At 59.3% G+C, this 16348-nt stretch overlaps 3 protein-coding genes across 7 annotated transcripts; 2 read left to right on the forward strand and 1 right to left on the reverse strand.

Annotated features, from left to right (window-relative positions):
- Positions 1-2316: 2316 nt before the first annotated feature.
- TRADD (TNFRSF1A associated via death domain) lies at positions 2317-8076 on the reverse strand. Of its 5 annotated transcripts, XM_075538067.1 has the most exons (6): positions 7233-7310; positions 6127-6281; positions 4412-4577; positions 3471-3742; positions 3204-3390; positions 2317-3076 (listed from the first exon to the last, which is right to left on the reverse strand). In XM_075538067.1, exons 3-6 carry the CDS (start codon positions 4560-4562, stop codon positions 2766-2768), a joined length of 921 nt encoding a protein of 306 aa, XP_075394182.1. In that variant the 5' UTR covers positions 4563-4577; positions 6127-6281; positions 7233-7310; the 3' UTR covers positions 2317-2765. The 5 variants fall into 5 exon arrangements, with proteins under 5 accessions (XP_075394182.1, XP_075394183.1, XP_075394181.1 ...); XM_075538068.1 differs by lacking the exons at positions 6127-6281; positions 7233-7310 and adding an exon at positions 7858-8076; XM_075538066.1 differs by lacking the exon at positions 6127-6281 and having other exon boundaries at positions 7233-7344.
- On the forward strand, positions 7360-11098 carry FBXL8 (F-box and leucine rich repeat protein 8). Its single transcript, XM_075538064.1, has 3 exons — positions 7360-7459; positions 9115-9302; positions 9907-11098. The coding sequence occupies exons 2-3, from the start codon at positions 9151-9153 to the stop codon at positions 10877-10879; spliced, it is 1125 nt and encodes a 374-aa protein (XP_075394179.1). The 5' UTR covers positions 7360-7459; positions 9115-9150; the 3' UTR covers positions 10880-11098.
- Positions 11099-11547: 449 nt separating this feature from the next.
- On the forward strand, positions 11548-16177 carry HSF4 (heat shock transcription factor 4). The gene is made up of 12 exons (XM_075538071.1): positions 11548-11723; positions 12211-12319; positions 12415-12754; positions 12968-13043; positions 13189-13253; positions 13621-13760; positions 13950-14054; positions 14284-14407; positions 14774-14876; positions 14947-15012; positions 15183-15252; positions 15516-16177. The coding sequence occupies exons 1-12, from the start codon at positions 11595-11597 to the stop codon at positions 15665-15667; spliced, it is 1479 nt and encodes a 492-aa protein (XP_075394186.1). The 5' UTR covers positions 11548-11594; the 3' UTR covers positions 15668-16177.
- Positions 16178-16348: the final 171 nt, after the last annotated feature.

Genomic DNA, 16348 nt, shown 5'->3' on the forward strand with positions numbered 1-16348 from the left:
CGGTGGGGGGGGTGTGGGGGGGTGTGACGCGCAAACCCTGAGGAAGACCCGAGCCCAGGTGTTGGGTTCTGGGTTGAGCCTGCAACCCGAAGCCTCCTGGGAGAAGCTGGCGGCGGCAGCAGCTGCGCGCATGGGGCCCCACCACGCCTCCCCAAGGTCTTTCCCTGGTGGCCCTTCCCAGGTTCTGCCAGGCAGCGACCCACACAGCCCCTGGGATCCCACAAAGCCACCCACCCACCAACACAACGCTGCCGCCGGCCCCATACACAGGCTTCTCAAGAACCTTCCCTTGCCCAACTCGCCAACCAGCCACTGGGATGCAGGCCAAGCCTGCCGACTTTTACTTCACAACGTCTAGTCTGCCACCTCAGGACTAAGGGACCCTAGGGCAGGCCTAGTCTAAGCCTGGGTCCCTCTGAGCCCCAGACCAAGTGTAGCCTCCAGCAGGTGAACATGCCATGCCTGGCTGCTGCAGGCTAGTGGGTAGACATCACTGAGTCTGCTTGGGCAGCTCTTGGAGCAGGCCAGTGAGCAAAGGGTTAGATGTGGGAGAACGTGGGTTAAGAGCCGCCCTGGAGACTGAGGCCCAGTCCCAGCAGTCCGGGGCTGCCACTTCTTTGGTCTCCACACGCAGGACTTCAGGGCTCCAGCCTGAGTGGGTCTTGAAGGATCAACCTCTCCTTGGGGTCTCAGCATTCAGGCTCCTGGAACCACCCAGTGGCCACCCTCGTCCCAGTGGCCACCCTTGTCCCAGTGGCCATGCTTATGTCTCTGAAGACTTCTTCCCAACAGTGTTCTTCCTTTAAAAATCAGCCCTATGTCTTGGGTGATTCCTCCACTGGCTCCCTCCCAGCCCTCCTGCGAACTGGCTTCAGGCCCCCAGCTGGCATCAACAGAAAACCTGGGGAACCCTTCACTCACCCCGCCCCCTCCACCAAGCCTCTTCTCTTCCCTCCACCCCTGCAGTCATGGCCCATCCTCTCCCTCGCTACATCGTCCCCCTCCTCCCTTCCCAGGCTTCTCTACGGTCATTATTTTAGCATCAGATCCAAACTGTTAGATGGTTATCCAGATCCCTTCTATCTGCCCCCACACTCCACTCCACACACACCTCACTCAGTGGTTTCTCAGGAAATGCCCCACATCCAGAGTCTTTCAACTTGTGCTTCTAGCATGCACCCTCAGGACCCGAAGCTAGCTGAGCCCAGTACATTGCCTCTCTACCACATGCCATCTCCCATGGGAAACCTTTCTGGTCCTGGATTGGTTAGGCCTCACCTTAGTCCTCCCTAAGCATCTCCTACTCACATCAAAAACCAGGCTCCAAACCATAGCCTCCCCTACCTGAGACCTAAAGAACTAGATATGCAAGACTACCACAGTAGCTGCGCCTGAATAGCAAGCAGCCCTGGGATTGAGGGGGGGGGGGGGGGCTTGGATGTAGAACATAGCCTCAACTTCCTACAGAAGCAAAGCCAGGCTCCCTGCCTGGATGGAACTGGAGGACTCCCATGGGTTACTGCCCTCCATACCTTGAACCCAAACTAACCTCTAAGGTCACCTTGGGGCTAAATAACCAATCGGCTTAGGAAATATCACTGCTCAGAACCCATCAGGACTTCTTTAAAAACCAAAAGCCAGGGGGTCGATGTCAAGGGGTCCCAGAAGAATTTGGAAACCGATTGTGGTAGCAATTGTGTAATCCTGCTTGACGTGATTGAACTATGGAAATGAGTCGTTATGTATTAACTCCCAATTAGCATGTGATTTTTTTAAGAAAAAATAACAAAAGCCACCTTTATGAGACCAAAGGTCCACAGTTCCTCTTAAGAACCAAGGGGAATACTTGGGAAACGGCTCATCGACAGGGCCTGTACCGCACGGAGAGTGTAATCAACGACACGGAATAAAACAAGTAGATGCTGTGGAAGTGGAGAATGTTCTGTTGTGCACATCATTACCACAATTTGAAGGGGAAAAACCCACAATAGCATGAATAATGACTACGAAGAAGAAAATGTTCTAGAATTGAATATGATGGCAGTTTTATAACTTTTTGATCTGACTGAATCACTGAATTGCATGACCTGTGGATAAAGGGCCAATAAAACTGCTCATCAGAAAACCAGGGTTAAAGAAAAGAAAACCAAGGTGAGAGTATAATGGGGCTGGCAAATGGGCTTCCTGGAAGCAGGACAACTGGAACAGAACATGTGAGGTACCCCATACCGAGAAAACTGTCATCCAGGTCACTAGCAAACTGCTTCAGTTGTGGAATGGGACCCTAAGAGGCTGTAGAAACCTTCCAAACCACAATTAAGATATATATTTTAATACCCACAATGGGTTACATTTTATTTAGGTGGGGACAGGTATCCCATACTGAGTGTGAGCTGGAACCTGGCAGGCTTCTGGTATGCAACTTGCTTTCCAAGCCTTCGCTGGACCCAGAACAATGCTTGGACAGGGCAGGAGTAACTTCAGAAAATGAGCAGATAAGGACTGGCCACAAGCTCCTCTTCTGGGCAGGACCCACACACATGCCTCTAGCCCACTATCTGCAGTGGGATGCCCCGTGATGCACTCGAGCAAGATCAGGGTGCACCCCTGCTCCCAGAGCTCCAGGTTGAGGTGCTCCGTGGCCTCCTGGAGGCTCATGGGTGGGGAGGGGTCAGCAGTAGCAGCAGAAGGGGCCCTCGAGCATGGAACGGTTACATGCCCTGGCTGGGCGAGGTGGGCAGAGGCTTCTTCCCTGGATATAGGGCCTACACTTGGCGGTCCTCGGAATCCGTCAGGCCCAGCAAGTCCTCGGCCAGGCTGGTCAGCTCATTTTCCTCCAGCGCCTCCACTAGGCGCTGCAGCGTGGCTCGGCGGCCCTCGGCCTGCACAAAGCGCTGCAGCAGCTGGAAGGCCTGCTCGTACAGCCCTTCCCGCTCGTACTCGTAGGCCAGTGCATCCAGCGCAGGGTCCCGGAGTGCCCGGCAGCCGCGCTGCAGCGAGCGGCCCACTTTGCGCCACTTCAGGCCCACTAAGCGCGCGAACGTCTGCTGGTCCTGTAAACTCAACGGCCGGTTCACTGCAAGGGGAGAGAGATGAGGAGGCCAGGTGAGCTAGGGGGCACCCCAGAGCCGTCCGTCCCCTCCCCAGGCCCTGGACCACCAGACCCAGAACAAGCTCCTCCCAAATTCCACTGTGCTCCTCACCTATAGGCTGACCCTGGAAGAGGAAAGTCTGGCCAGACGATGGCGCTGGTGGCTTGTCTTCCGACGGGGCAGGGCCCTGGGACTGCAAGGACCCTGGAGGGCCCTCCACGTGTCGCCCCGGATTACACTGAAGATTCCGGAGCGCCTCGTCCAGCTCGGCGAGTTCCTCGTCCCGCAACCTGTCGGGCTGCGGAAGAGAGTGCGGCGTCGCTGGGGGCCTGGGCTGCGGACACCCGCCCAACCCTACCCTTCTGCGCCCCGCCGAACCTTCTGGGCAAAGATGCAGTTCAAGCAGCGCTCCTCGTCCTGCAGCAAGGTGTCCAGCAGATCAGCGCCGGCGCGCAGCTGCAAGTGCACGCGGTCCAGGTCCAGCGCCGCCGCCAGGCCCCTCTGCAGCGCGGCGCGCAGCGCCCCCTCGCGGTAGGCGCGGAGGAAGCGGTCGCACGGCTGCCGGCCGCCGAAACGCAGCTGCACGATCAGCTGCGGGTCGCTGCGGTGGATCTTGAGCATCTGCAGCTGCTCCGGGCTCCCGCCGCTCTCTGCGGAGGTGGGCAGTCAGGCAACAGGCGGTCCCTACGCCGGGGCCGTTCTCTGGGCGGCCGGAAGAGTGGGGGGCGGGGAAAGCCCGTAGTCTGGGGCGCGAGGGCACCTCGTTAGGAAATACCTCAAGACCACCGGTGGGTACCTCTCACCCCAGCTGGGACAAGGGATGGGGCTGTGCAGCCCACGGGCGCGTGGCCCAGGCAGCCAAGCCGGCTGAGTACGCAGGCAGCGGGGCGGGAGGACAGGGCATTTCATGTCCTCTGTTCCCCGGAAGTCAGAGGGGGCTCTCGCCGCTCTGGGGCTGAGGCCAGACCCTCCCACATGGCTTCAGCCTCCTGTGGCCTCTGCCCTGAGACGACAAAGGGGGTCCAATAGGGTGAGTACGGTGAGTAGGGTGAGAGGGGTCTTGTGCAAGTGCTGCAGTAAGAGAGGAAAAGAGGAAAGAGACAGGTGAGGTTAGTAGAAAGGAGCCAGCGCGCCCAGTGGTGGGGGGCAGAGTACACACATGCCCCAAGCAGTGAGGCGCGCCTGAGGTCTCAAATCTTTTTCTTAATGCCACTGCTTAGCCAGACCCAGTGGGTGGGGGAGCTGGGGCTTCAGCCCTGGCCCCGCCCACAAACGGCCCAGCCAGCCTCTCACACTCCAAACAGCGAAGCAGCACCCACCTGCCAAAGCAGTCCGCAGGGCATTGTACACGGCCACCTTCTTCTGGGGATGTGCATAGGCATCAGACAGGACCACCTTGTCAACGGAAGACTCCACAAACAGGTATGCACTGCCCACCCACTCCTCACGATTCTCTGGCCCAGCTGCCATCCCAGCTCCTGGGTACTAGAGAGAGAGGGTGTCCTGTTACCCCCAGACCTGAAAACAGCTCTGTGGTGGCCCCATGGTTATCTTCTCCACTGCAACTGAATCCCACCCAGTTGGGACCAGGTCACAGGCAGCCCCTCCCTCGAGGCCACTGGCTGTGCACAGGCCCGACCCGCTATGGCCTTCTGAGAGAAAGAGCCTAGGGTCTGAGTGGCAGGCAAATGACCCATCCTACGGCAGAGGCCAGAGCAGCCCTGGCCCTGCTCAGGCCAGCAGGGGTCTCTTCTCCAAAGCCGCCTCTAACAGCAGGGAGGCAACGTCCTACATGGAGGCCTTGCCCCACTGTCGATGCCCCTCTTGTCTTGGCCTTGGCCTCGGTTTACACTGGAGCCTTCAGCAGCTCTCAGTGGCACTCCCACTACCCAGTGCTTCTGCTTCCTAGCTTCATTTCCAATGCCCAAGTGAGTGTGAGCCTGCCCATATGAACACGAGGGTCGTCTTCGTCCTCCTTCTCCAAGTGCCTGTTGGGAGGGAGAATCCCTCTCTCTGGCTACCCGTCTGGGCAATCAGCATCTCTTATGTGCCTTTCAGTGCATCAGCATTCCTTTGGGCAGCCCTGCTTCTCTTCATTTGAGGGCAGAACTGGTTGGAGGGGCCAGATCAGCTTAGCCACTACTTGACTGAGAATGAGGAGCCCATACTGGAAGACACAGCCAAGAGACAGAGTGCTGTGCTCCGAGTCACACTATTCCTCTGGACCAGCTGTCCCCAAAGCTGTGACACCCTGGACTCTGCAGGCTAAATCGTTTTCTTTTCCTCCAAAGCCATTGAAGGTGGGCTCTTGTCATGCACAACTCAAATGGGTCTACAAATTCCTTCAGTCCTGCCAGAGCAGGGCCCCTCAGAGGGGAAGGGGTGCTGAGACCTTGTGCATGCCCTGGGTGTCACTGCTCTGAACAGGACAGGTGGGTGGCCCCAGCAGGCATCTATTTGTGTGAATAATAGGGAACCTCAGAAGGGGGGTGTCAGGTAGAGCCAGGACCATAACCCCATAACTGTGGGCATAATTGGGGAGATAGGGGCTGCAGATCAGATCTGTTTCTGGACTCACCCTAACTTGAGTGCAGCAACCAGAGACCCTCCAGCATCACTCAGTGACACCTGGTGACCATCCTGCCCTGGGTCTGAGCACAGAACTCTTCCTGGAGTCCCCTCACCCCACAGTAGCTAGGTTGAAAACACTAATATTTGTGAAGTTAATCAGTAGCAATCATCTGGAAATGACTTGAAAGTGAATATTGTTTTTCTCTGTATGGTCGAATTTGGGATGACTTCAATTTTCTACCAATACTTTCTACTTTATGTAAAATAAATATATTTCTTGAGAGTTACGGGGCGGGGGGGGGGAATCTTTCAAAGTAATAAAGTTGGGGGAAAAAAGCACACAGAGATTCTGCAGGTGACCAGTGGGTTGTAGGAGGGCAGAGAAGTGGAAAGGCCCTGGGGACATGGACCTGGGAGACCTAGAGGGCCAGGGAAGAGTGACCATTGGGCGTGAGATTCCTACCTCTTCTATCTTCTACATCTTATCTTCTTTTTTTTTTTCATCTTATCTTCTTAACCCTCAGCCTTAGGGAGGGATGCTCCACGAATGTCCACACTCCCCCCCCCCCAAAAAAAAGTTGGAAGTCGGTCGGGGTGGGGTGAGGCTACCCATCAGACCTGCCAAAAGAACAAATAAACAAACCCTGCCATTCCTACAGTTTCTGAGACTGCATATTTTCATAGAGGCAGACAGCCTGATCTTCCTACTTCATGCAACTGGTGGTTTGAACCACCGACCTTGCTGTTAGCAGTGCAATATCTACCCCACCCCCCACCAGCGCCGCTCAGGCCAGGTAGCACTCGCTCTCCAGCTAGGTAGGTGCGGGTGGTCACACAGGGCTGCAGGCTGGAGGTAAAAAGGTTCGTTTTACCGGGACAGAGATGAGGTCTAGACTCACATTTCCCACTTGGCAACGCCTTCTTCCGTGTCCTGCCACAGAAACCTGTCCTGGGAAGCCCCGCGCCCCACCCAGCCGGACTGTCATCCGTGGGCTGGGTGGAAGCTCCCGGACTAAGTCCTGGGAACACGTAACGGGCACCGACTCAAGAGATCTGCCCCGTGTATGTACCAGGGGCCAGCCAGGCGCGGCGCCACGTCGCCATAGTGTCACAGTCCTGGGCAGCCCCTTGTCCAGCCGAAGGGCGGGCAGAGCTTGCAGGCGTGGCCCCTCCGGGACAGATGCTTCGGGCTCCCCACGTGCCCCTACTGACTCAGCAGCATCTCTCCAGACCTCTCTTGGGGCGCTTCCCAGGCTCCCACTACCCACCCAGGTTCGCACGTGCTACCGGCTGAGGCGGGCGGACGTCTCTGGCCCTATGTGGAGTCGGAACCACCTCCCTGCTCTCTCGCCCGCAGGGTCCTGTCTCTAGAAAAATCTAGTCCGGGCTTGAAACCAAGAGTGGGCAAGATCCGTGCCTACGGCCTCCTCCCGCTAACAGCTCCATAGGCCGCCCACAGGGCTGGGACAGCCGGTGGCAGTGACAGCCGCGCTGAGTTCCCGCTCCCGGACCAGGATTTCGTCTCCCTTCTCACGGGTGCTGTGGAGACCACCCACCCTCCGCACTAACCTGGCCGCCTCGGCCGGGCCTAGGTGCCCACGCCCGCCGGGCTCCTCCAGACCAGCGCCGCTTCCGGGTGTGCGCGGAACCGCGGGGGCGGGGCCTCAGCCGAGCCCGCCTCCCGCCCCGCCCCGCTCTCACGCCACGCCCCCATCCCGTTCCGGGTGGCTCCCGCCCGCCAAGCTGTCCTCTGCAGCTATTCCCCTGCCCCAGAGCACAGCCACCTCCTCCACTGGGTAGGTAAGACACCCGCGCCCTAAGTTAGACGGCAGGAAGCAGCCAGGGACTTGGAGATAAGAGGCTGGCCGCCTCCGGCAGGGATTAGCAGGGGGCCAAACAGGACCTGCTAGCCAGAATGGTGAGGTGTTCCCTGGGGATCCGGGGGTCCCAGGTCGCTGATCTGTTGACCCTTTGTCATTTAGAACACGGTAACCATGGCCCCTAGTAGTTCAAACTGGGCTGAAACCCCAAGCTACAAGTGACCCAAATTCCAAAAGCGAATTTTAGCCCGGGACAAAGGGACACTGGACATTTAACCGGGACTGGTGTCAAGCGTTTGTGTGTCTTTGTGTACGGTTCCGATTCCTAGCGACCCAGTGTAGGAGAATAACAACGAAACGTCGTTCAGACTTACAAGAACCTTAAAATAAAATCGGCACCGTCAGAGAGGACGCCCACGTTTCTCCCTCCCAAAGGGCCGCTCTTCGGGTTGTGAGGGTTCTGCGGAGATCCAGCGGCCAAACCAAGGGATCAGCGTCCGGACTTGAATCCTGGGGCCCTTCAGACACTAGAGACCTCAGGCTCCAGAGCCCCCAAGCCTGTCCAACCATAAAGGAAGTACCCGGACTTGCGGGACCCTGAAAGGGGAGGGTACCTCCCTATCCAGGGCGGGCCCAGCTGTGCCCCGCCTGCGGCTCTGCTCCTGGATTGGCTCTTGGTCCTTGCCAATGAAAAACCTTATTTTTAAAGCTGCCACCCCATTAACCCTGTAGTCACTAGAGATAGACCGGGAAAGGGCGACTTTTCCTCAACTAAGGGCGGGTGGATCTACTCCATCTTTCCAACCCCCACTCCACTCCATCCCAGCCCAGAGCTCTCAGAAATGCTGATTCTCGGCTCCACCCTTTTCGTAGAGCCTGATTCAATAGGTCAGGTTGTGAATTCCGTGTTGTAAACAAGGAGGGCCCTCAGTGGTCCTCAAGACAAGCTTTGGATCCTATGCCTCCAGTTCCATTTCTGGAAAAATCTAATCAACCCCCCACCGTCACTGGTAGATTAGTCTGGGTCTTTAGGTCAGCTCTGGTTGGGTGGACGGCATGCATGTCTGTCTGTCTGTCTGTAAAGATCAGAAGAGGCCAGCTGAGAGGTGGAAGGGTTGTCTGGAGCCAGGATCTGTGCCAACTGCCCTAACTTCCTCCTAAGAAAGAAGTTTTCTCCCAAGAAAGATGGAAGAGCTTCCTCCACAGTCCGGTGGTTGGTTTCATAGACTTTTGCTCATAGCTTGGTGTGATTTCTAATCCAGTGTGAACGCGTTTGTTTAAAGGTGAGCCAGAAGCACTTTGCTAGTGCAAAGCACCCCAAAAGTTGGTGTATCCAGTGCAACTAGCGTGCTTCTGAATAAAGGCATGGAGATCAGACTGGCCACTGGGAGCCAGTGGAAGGAACGAGGAGGCATTGACTCCTCTAGGAAACGCCTAGACCCTTGGCCTCCAAGGCCCACTCCTGCTCCTGGGTCCTGGGTCCTGCTCCTGGCTTCCTGCTTGAATAGATGTTCTGCTATCGCAGTCCTGAAATACTTAATTTTTAAAAATGAGAGCTCTTTCATTTTCACTTTGTATTGGCCTCGGCAGTTCTGTAGCCAACCCCCAGTAACTAGCTTTTCTGCACCCAGGCTCCAGTGTCCCCTCAGTCTTCTTGAGCCCTGACTATGGCGGAACCCAGGGGACATTTGCCAGAGGAGATGCTGGCGCTCATCTTCTGCCACCTGCCCCTACGGGACCGTGCCACTGCTGCCCAGGTCTGCAGGGCCTGGGCTGCCGCTGCAGCCTGCAGCACGGTGTGGCATGACACAAAAGTCAGGTGAGCTAGTGGCTCTCCCTGCAGCTGCCCTTCCTCTGTGTGTGCTGGGAGTGGGGGGGGGGCAGGGGGTGTTATTTGATGAGGCTCATCGATGGAGCTCCTATAACTCCATATTTAGTATCAGATTGATCACCAACATTTGTTGATCATTCCCTATGTAATAGCCACTGTTTGAAGTGCCTTGTGTATATTAATTCATTTCGTTTTTGTGAAATCCTTCTGTGGTAGATATGGACCCTTATCCCCTGTTCAGAGAAGAAGGAGAAGCAGATAAATTTAATAATGACCCCCAGGTTCTCCCAGGGAATGGCCCAGAAGGGATATGAATCTCCCGCGAGAACAGATGTCTAAAATATCTATGGCTCCCCCTGCCAGAGTTCCAACCTGGGACAAATGCAACTGATGTTCTTCAAAGGGTGTGCGCATATGTGTATATGTGGGTGAGGGGGTGTCCCTCTGCTTCAGAGGTTGCTTCTGTATCACTGGCTATGGTGGGAGCTGGGTGCCAGGGCAGGGCTGCAGGTGGAACCTAGGCTGAGGGGGAAGAGAGGACCCTCTCCCTTGTCTGACACAGCCCCTGCTTTTTGTGTTGCCCGGACACAAGCTGCGACTCGGAGTGGGAAGGCATGCTTCCTCCCTGTCTGTCTGCCTGCCTGGACCACGTACACAATCTGCACCTGGAATTTGAGCCAGCGAAGAAGCCGAGCCGCCAGGCGGCCACGAAGCTGCTGAAGGCGCTGGCGGGCCGCGGGCCGGGATTACAAAGCCTGCTCCTGGAGTGTAGCGGAGAGAAGCCTCTCTTTGACTCCGGCAGAGATGTCCTGGGCGCAGTGCACGCCATTTGCCAGACTGCTGGCGGGCTGCGCCACCTGGACCTGCGGCGCTTGCCCTTCATGCTGGACGACGCGTTGGTGCTGCAGGTGGCACACGGCTGCCCCCAGCTTCGGAGCCTCTTCCTGAACAACTGCACTCTGGTGGGCAGCGTGGGGCCCGACTCCGTGCTCGAGCTGCTGGTGGCCTGCCGAAGCCTGCGCGTCCTCGGTCTGCACCTCGCCAGCCTGTCCCATGCCGCCCTTGGGGTGCTGGCCGCGCAGGACCGTGCGCCTCTGGATCTCTTGGTCCTGCGGTGCGCGTCTCCGGAGGATACGCGCGCGCCCGAGCTGCCAGACCAGGCTTGGGCTGTACTGCGCCGCCGCCACCCGGGGCTGGCCGTGGAGCTGGAGCTGGAGACGGCGCTCTGCACCCACACTGTGCGGCGAGTCCTCCAGCCTTCGGTGCCCGTGGCTGCGCTGCGCCTCAACCTCTCGGGGGACACCGCAGGCCCAGTGCACTTTGCAGCTCGTCACTACGCTGCCAACCTGCGTGAGCTGGAAGTGCACGCCGCCGCCTCAGCGGAGCTGGACGCCGCGTTGGAGGCCCTGGCGGCACGCTGCCCGGCCCTGCGCGAGGTGCACTGCTTCTGCGTGGTGCGCCCGGCGGTGCGGAGCGCCTTCCTCGCGCACTGCCCGCGCCTGCGCAGCTACACGCTCAAACTGACCCGCGAGCGGCATCCCTGGCGGCCCACGCTGGTGGCGTGAGAATGCTACGCCCACCTCGCTGGGCAGTGGACTGGGGTGCCTAAGAGCACCCCAAATGCTACCCTCTTGCCTTGGGGGTTTATGGCCTCCTGGCCCTCTTGGAGCTGAGACCTTGGGAGCACACTCTAGGCACCCAAACTCTCTGGCCCAAGCTGAGCTCCAGATGTACCAGTCACCCTTTGCTAGCCTTTGCTGCTGCCTAGGCTCTGGGGCGGGGAGGGTACATCCGGGACTCAGGGTGGGGGGGTCAATAAAATTCAGCATTACCTGGGAGTCCTGGATGGAGGTCAACTCTGCGGGGAGTGGGAAGGGGAGGCAAGGGCTTTGAAGGATCCTGATCTTTAGCCTGCTGTGGGGATTAGGGGCGCTTGCACCCTTGGATTCGGTGGGAGTCAGTTTCACTTCTTTTTATCCAACTTCCCCTCTCCCCTCCACCTTCCTATGGGCTTCCCCAAGCTCTCCAACTCTTCCTTCAGAACTAGGTATAGATGAACCTGGCTCGCCACACTGCACACATCTCTAAACCCAGCTTTCCCCTGGCGTTGGCTGGCACTGAGGCCGGATTGAGCCCCGCCCCAGGTTTCCGCATGCTCGTGGGTCCGCCAGACCCAGCACCCACAGGGAGGCGGGGTAGGGCGGGGCTGGCGACACACGCAGCATTTACTGTGGCAGCACTTACAGAGAGAGCGAGCACAGAGTTGGGTGAGACTGCGCTATGCAGGAAGCGTACGCCCCACTGCCACCGGAGCCGGAGCCGTGTCCCAGCCCTGTGCCGGCCTTCCTGGGGAAGCTATGGGCTCTGGTGGGAGACCCGGGCACCGACCACTTGATCCGCTGGAGCCCGGTGAGGGCTCGGGCCCCAAGACTCTCCCAGGGGTTCTGCCTCCATGCCCCACCAAACCCCTTTCTGGGATGGGGCTGTGGGTCCTTGGAGTCCTAGGACTGGGACACACTTGGGTAGGCGCCCGCTGAGGACCTGGAGCCCAAGGGATACTTGAAGTCGTTTAGTACCATTAAGAGATTGATGGGAAGACGGGCAGCAGAAGGGACTCGGGAGGAGGGGGCGGGCACGGGCTCTCAATTCATCACGCTGTCCGCTGCTCCAAAGCAGGCCTCTGTCCGGCCTGTGGCCGGCTCAGGGGTGGGGAGTCGTAGCAGCTTCCCACCTGGGCTACACAGCTGGTTCTCACTTGCCTTGGTCCCCCGTCCCCGTGGTTCTGTGCGCAGGACGGGTCCCCAGAGTCAGTGAGAGCAGAGAAGGGCGAGGGCAGGGGTGCCCCTCTGCCCCCACTGCCCACCATCGCTTCGGATTTCTCCTGGGTTCTCGGCAGAGTGGCACCAGTTTCCTCGTAAGTGACCAGAACCGCTTCGCCAAGGAGGTGCTGCCCCAGTACTTCAAACACAGCAACATGGCCAGCTTTGTGCGGCAACTCAACATGTGTGAGTCCTTCCGCCGCACCCAGAGCAGAGGGGGGTTAGGGGAGTGGGACCGGGTGCCGGAGGGTGGGCGCACTCACGCCCTGTTCTCTCCCCAGACGGGTTCCGGAAGGTGGTGAGCATCGAACAGGGAGGTCTGCTCCGGCCAGAGCGCGACCACGTCCAGTTCCAACACCCGAGCTTCCTGCGCGGTCACGAGCAGCTCCTGGAGCGCGTGCGGCGCAAGGTGGCTGCTGCCGCCGGCGGCGGGGACATGTGGGGGCGGCAGCCCTGCGCTCCGCAGCCCTGTCTGAACGGTGGCTGTTGCCCGCAGGTGCCCGCGCTGCGTGCTGACGATGGTCGCTGGCGCCAGGAGGACCTGGGGCGGCTGCTGGGCGAAATGCAAATCCTGCGGAGCGCGCAGGAGAGCGCGGAGGCGCGGCTGCGCGAGCTCAGGCAGTGCGGTCCGAGGTGGGGTCTGGGAGGGAGGGAGGGAAACAGGGAGGGGACCGGCTTGGGGAGCTTCGGACAGCCCCTTCCTCTCTCGGGCCTCAGCGCTCCTCTTCGGACAAATGGGCCACAGCGTGGGCTTTGGGGGACCATCCGCCTCCACTTTGTTCTGTCTTCTGGGAGGGCTCTCCGGTGTCTCAATTCCCTTCTCCCCTCCCGCAGGCAGAACGAGCTCCTCTGGCGGGAGGTGGTGACGCTGCGGCAGAGCCATGGGCAGCAGCACAGGGTCATTGGCAAGGTTTTCCTCACCCTCTTCTCGCTCTGCCTCCCAAGCCCCTTCCCCCCCTGGCCCACTCCCACCCGTCACCTCCCAAGTTCTCCTCTTCCTGCTGGTTAATGCGGAGACTGGTAGAGAGTCAACTGGCCCTCTGCTTCTTCCTCAGCTGATCCAGTGCCTCTTGGGGCCACTTCCGGCAGGGCCCAGCAGCACCGGAGCCAAGAGACAGCTGTGAGCGCGCCAGGGGGGCTGGCCGGGCCCCATCCCTCTGTGCTTCCAGGACCCTCCAGAGGCCCCTGTCTGGGAATGCCCTTCCTTAGAATCCTCCTCTAGGCATCCTCCATCTTTTCCCTCCCTGCAGGGCTCCTCACCCCATCAGCCTTCCCTGCCCCCTCCCCATGGCTCTCCTGCCTGGCCCCAATCTCTGCGGGAGCCCCTTCTGCCTCCAGCATGTGACTGACGTCCCGACAACTGGCCTCAGCTCTGCTGACTTGGCTGCTGGGGCCTGCGGGAGGGGGAGGGAGGGGGAGGCTGAAGAGCATGAGATGAGGGCTGGACCTGCCCTGCCCCCTGCTCACGCCTGGACCACCCTGTACAGGTCCCTGATGCTGGATGAGGGAGGTGCATGCCCACCACCTGCCAAGTTCAGCTGCCCCCTACCTGGGGCCCTCCTGCAGGACCCTTACTTTATCCAATCAGTAAGTGGGAGCTGGTTCTCCTCCCTAAGGGGACAGCTGGGCTGTAATGAGCCTCTTCATTCCCCCCAAAAGAGCACACACCCCCACCTCCAACTTCCTGCTAGCCCCCAGCCTCTTTCCTCAGACTTGGACCTGGTGGGTGCTGTGGGGTTCTGGCTCTCCCTGTGACCTGAAGTCAGGGGCTGGCGTTGGCCTTCTACTTGTAGCCACTGCCTGAGGCCACCTCCAGCCTCAGCAGCCCGCTCCGGACCAGGGGGACCATCATCTCTGACCTGCCCGAAGACCCCACATCCCCAGCTGGGCCTGGACTTTCTTCCTCCAGTGGTGGTGGGAGGTAAGGGGATAGGGGTGAATCTCTTGGGGGCCAGTGCGGAAGGGGCTGGCAGCTGGGGGGGATGGCTCTCCGGCTCGGGGGAGAGGGCAGTGCCAGGGTCTGGTTGAAGCTTTTCTCTGGTGCAGGGAGAAGGGTTTGGCCCTGCTCAAAGAAGAGCCAGCCAGTCCAGGGGGGAAAGTCGAGGCTGGGCTGACCTTAGCCCAAAACCAGTGTGACTTCTGCGTGACAGCCCCCCCACTACTGCCTGTGGCTGTGGTCCAGGCCATCCTGGAAGGGAAAGGGCGTGTCAGCCCCAAGGGGCCCCGGAATGCCCAGCAGCCTGAACCAAGGGACCACAGGGCGGTCCCTGACAGGTGAGAACAGCCTGCTGCAGATGATGGAGATCCAGGCTACTTTGCAGACAAAAGAGAACCTACTTGCTGGAAAGGGGTAGGGGAATGGAGGGTGCTGAGCTCATTAAAGTACAGTCTCCTGCTGCTGGTTGGGTCAGTCCGCATCTGAGTCACATGAGCTCCCTGAGGCAACTGCTCCATGATGTGTGTAGCACTTTAAGAGCCAAGGCATGAATGCTTGTAGCATAGGGAAGGGATATTCCCCCAAATCCCAGCCCCACAGCCCCAACCCCAGGGCCCAGGAAGTTGAGGCCTTCTGAGTATGTTGGGGGTGGAGGGTCTAACAGGAGGGTGGGCACTGTCAGCCAACAGCAGATCTCTGTATAGGGAGACTCTCGACCTGGAGAGGTGCCCGAGCCCAGAGGGTCTGCTGCCTCCCATGCTGTTTCAAGGTTCCCCAGAAAGTCTGGAGCCTGCAGGGCCCCTGGATGTGAGTACCCCTCTGGCTGGGGGCATGGCCCAGTGTAGGAGGATCCCAGTTGACCTCAAGCTCCCCTCAGGTGCTGGACCCCAGCCTCTCAGGGTGCGAGTGGACCCTGATGGATGTGAACCTGGAGCCATCTCTGGTAAGAGGGGCTGAGGCTGGGGGACCAGGGCCTGGGGCCTGCTTAACCAAGCCCTGTGGGTCAGGGCTACTGCTCTCAGAGTCAAAATCCTGGCGTGTGAGCAGTTGGCCCAGGAACCTAGAGAATTCCCTAGACCTCCCACCCAGCCGCCCTGGGGTGCTTCTATGCAGATGCAGTCCTCCTTACCAGAGAGAGGTGATGCTGAGCTGTCAATCAAGGGGTTCACTTCCCAGGGCCCAGGTAATGTTAGGGTGACTAAGGAACTGGGGAGTCCAGGAGTGTTGTGAGGGATAACAAGTGGACAAATCTGTTTGGAAGGAAAGCTTGCCTGCACCCCCAGTTCAAGCTGTGCTTCTGAGAGCTGCCCCAACCACCCGTTTGCTCTTTGCTAGCGGGGAGACCCACTAGGTGTTTCAGACTGTCCAGGGGGGCACTGTCTCCCCAAGGAATGGAGCAGGAGGAATAGTGACTCCTTTCTCTCGGCCAAACTCCACTCTTTCTAGGCAAGGACTCCCACCTTGGGAGGCCACTCCTGCTGGACGTCCCGGTGGCTTTGGGAGGACCAGCCCTGGGCCTGCCTGGGGCTTTCGCCATTTACAGTCCCCCGGATTGCCCCGCCTCCTACCAGCGCTCCGGAGCCAGCCCCTGCCCCTGAGTGCCCTCCCCTCAAGAGCAGGCTAAGCCCAGGGGCTGGTCCTAGGGCGCCTGCACTTCTCGGCTTCCAGGAGCCCCCAGCCTAAGGCTGAGCAAAGCCCCGCTACTCTACTCGGCAGCCGCTCTCACTCCCCCACCTAGCCCTGCTTATAAAACTGCATTTTTCTCAGTTTCTGGTCTCTTTTCGTGGGTGGGGTGCGACCTCGTATTCAAATTCGTGTCCAGATCCTATGGTTTTGAGTGAAGGCAGCTCTGACGGAGGTGGAGGGGTCTGGGGAGCCCACCGGTAGCTTTCCTGCCAAGACCCCAACCCAGCCCTCAGGGAAGCGGAGTTTCCGGGCCAGGTCTGGCTCCACACGGCCCTGGGTAAACCGGTCCCCTTCTCTGAGGATCAGCTGCGACCCGCAGAGAGGGGAGTTCCTGAGAACACTGGAGCAAAATTTTGGGGAATGGCTAGGCCCAGAATGGGCCAGCGAAGAGAACTATCTACACCCCTGCCCTTCCCAGACGCATCTCGGAGCGCCAGGAATCGGGGAGAAAGCCAATTTTTAGTATGGCTACATCCCTAGGCAGCGTACAACCGTACGACCTCGCCGGGCCTCTGCCCGGCTGGTTCCCGGCAGCCTTGGCCGCCCCCCTGCCCCCGCCACAGCTGTTGTGTTCCTGGTCCCCGCCTCCCCCT

The sequence above is a fragment of the Tenrec ecaudatus genome, chromosome 18 (assembly GCF_050624435.1).
Source record: "Tenrec ecaudatus isolate mTenEca1 chromosome 18, mTenEca1.hap1, whole genome shotgun sequence".
Classification (NCBI taxonomy): domain Eukaryota; kingdom Metazoa; phylum Chordata; class Mammalia; order Afrosoricida; family Tenrecidae; genus Tenrec; species Tenrec ecaudatus.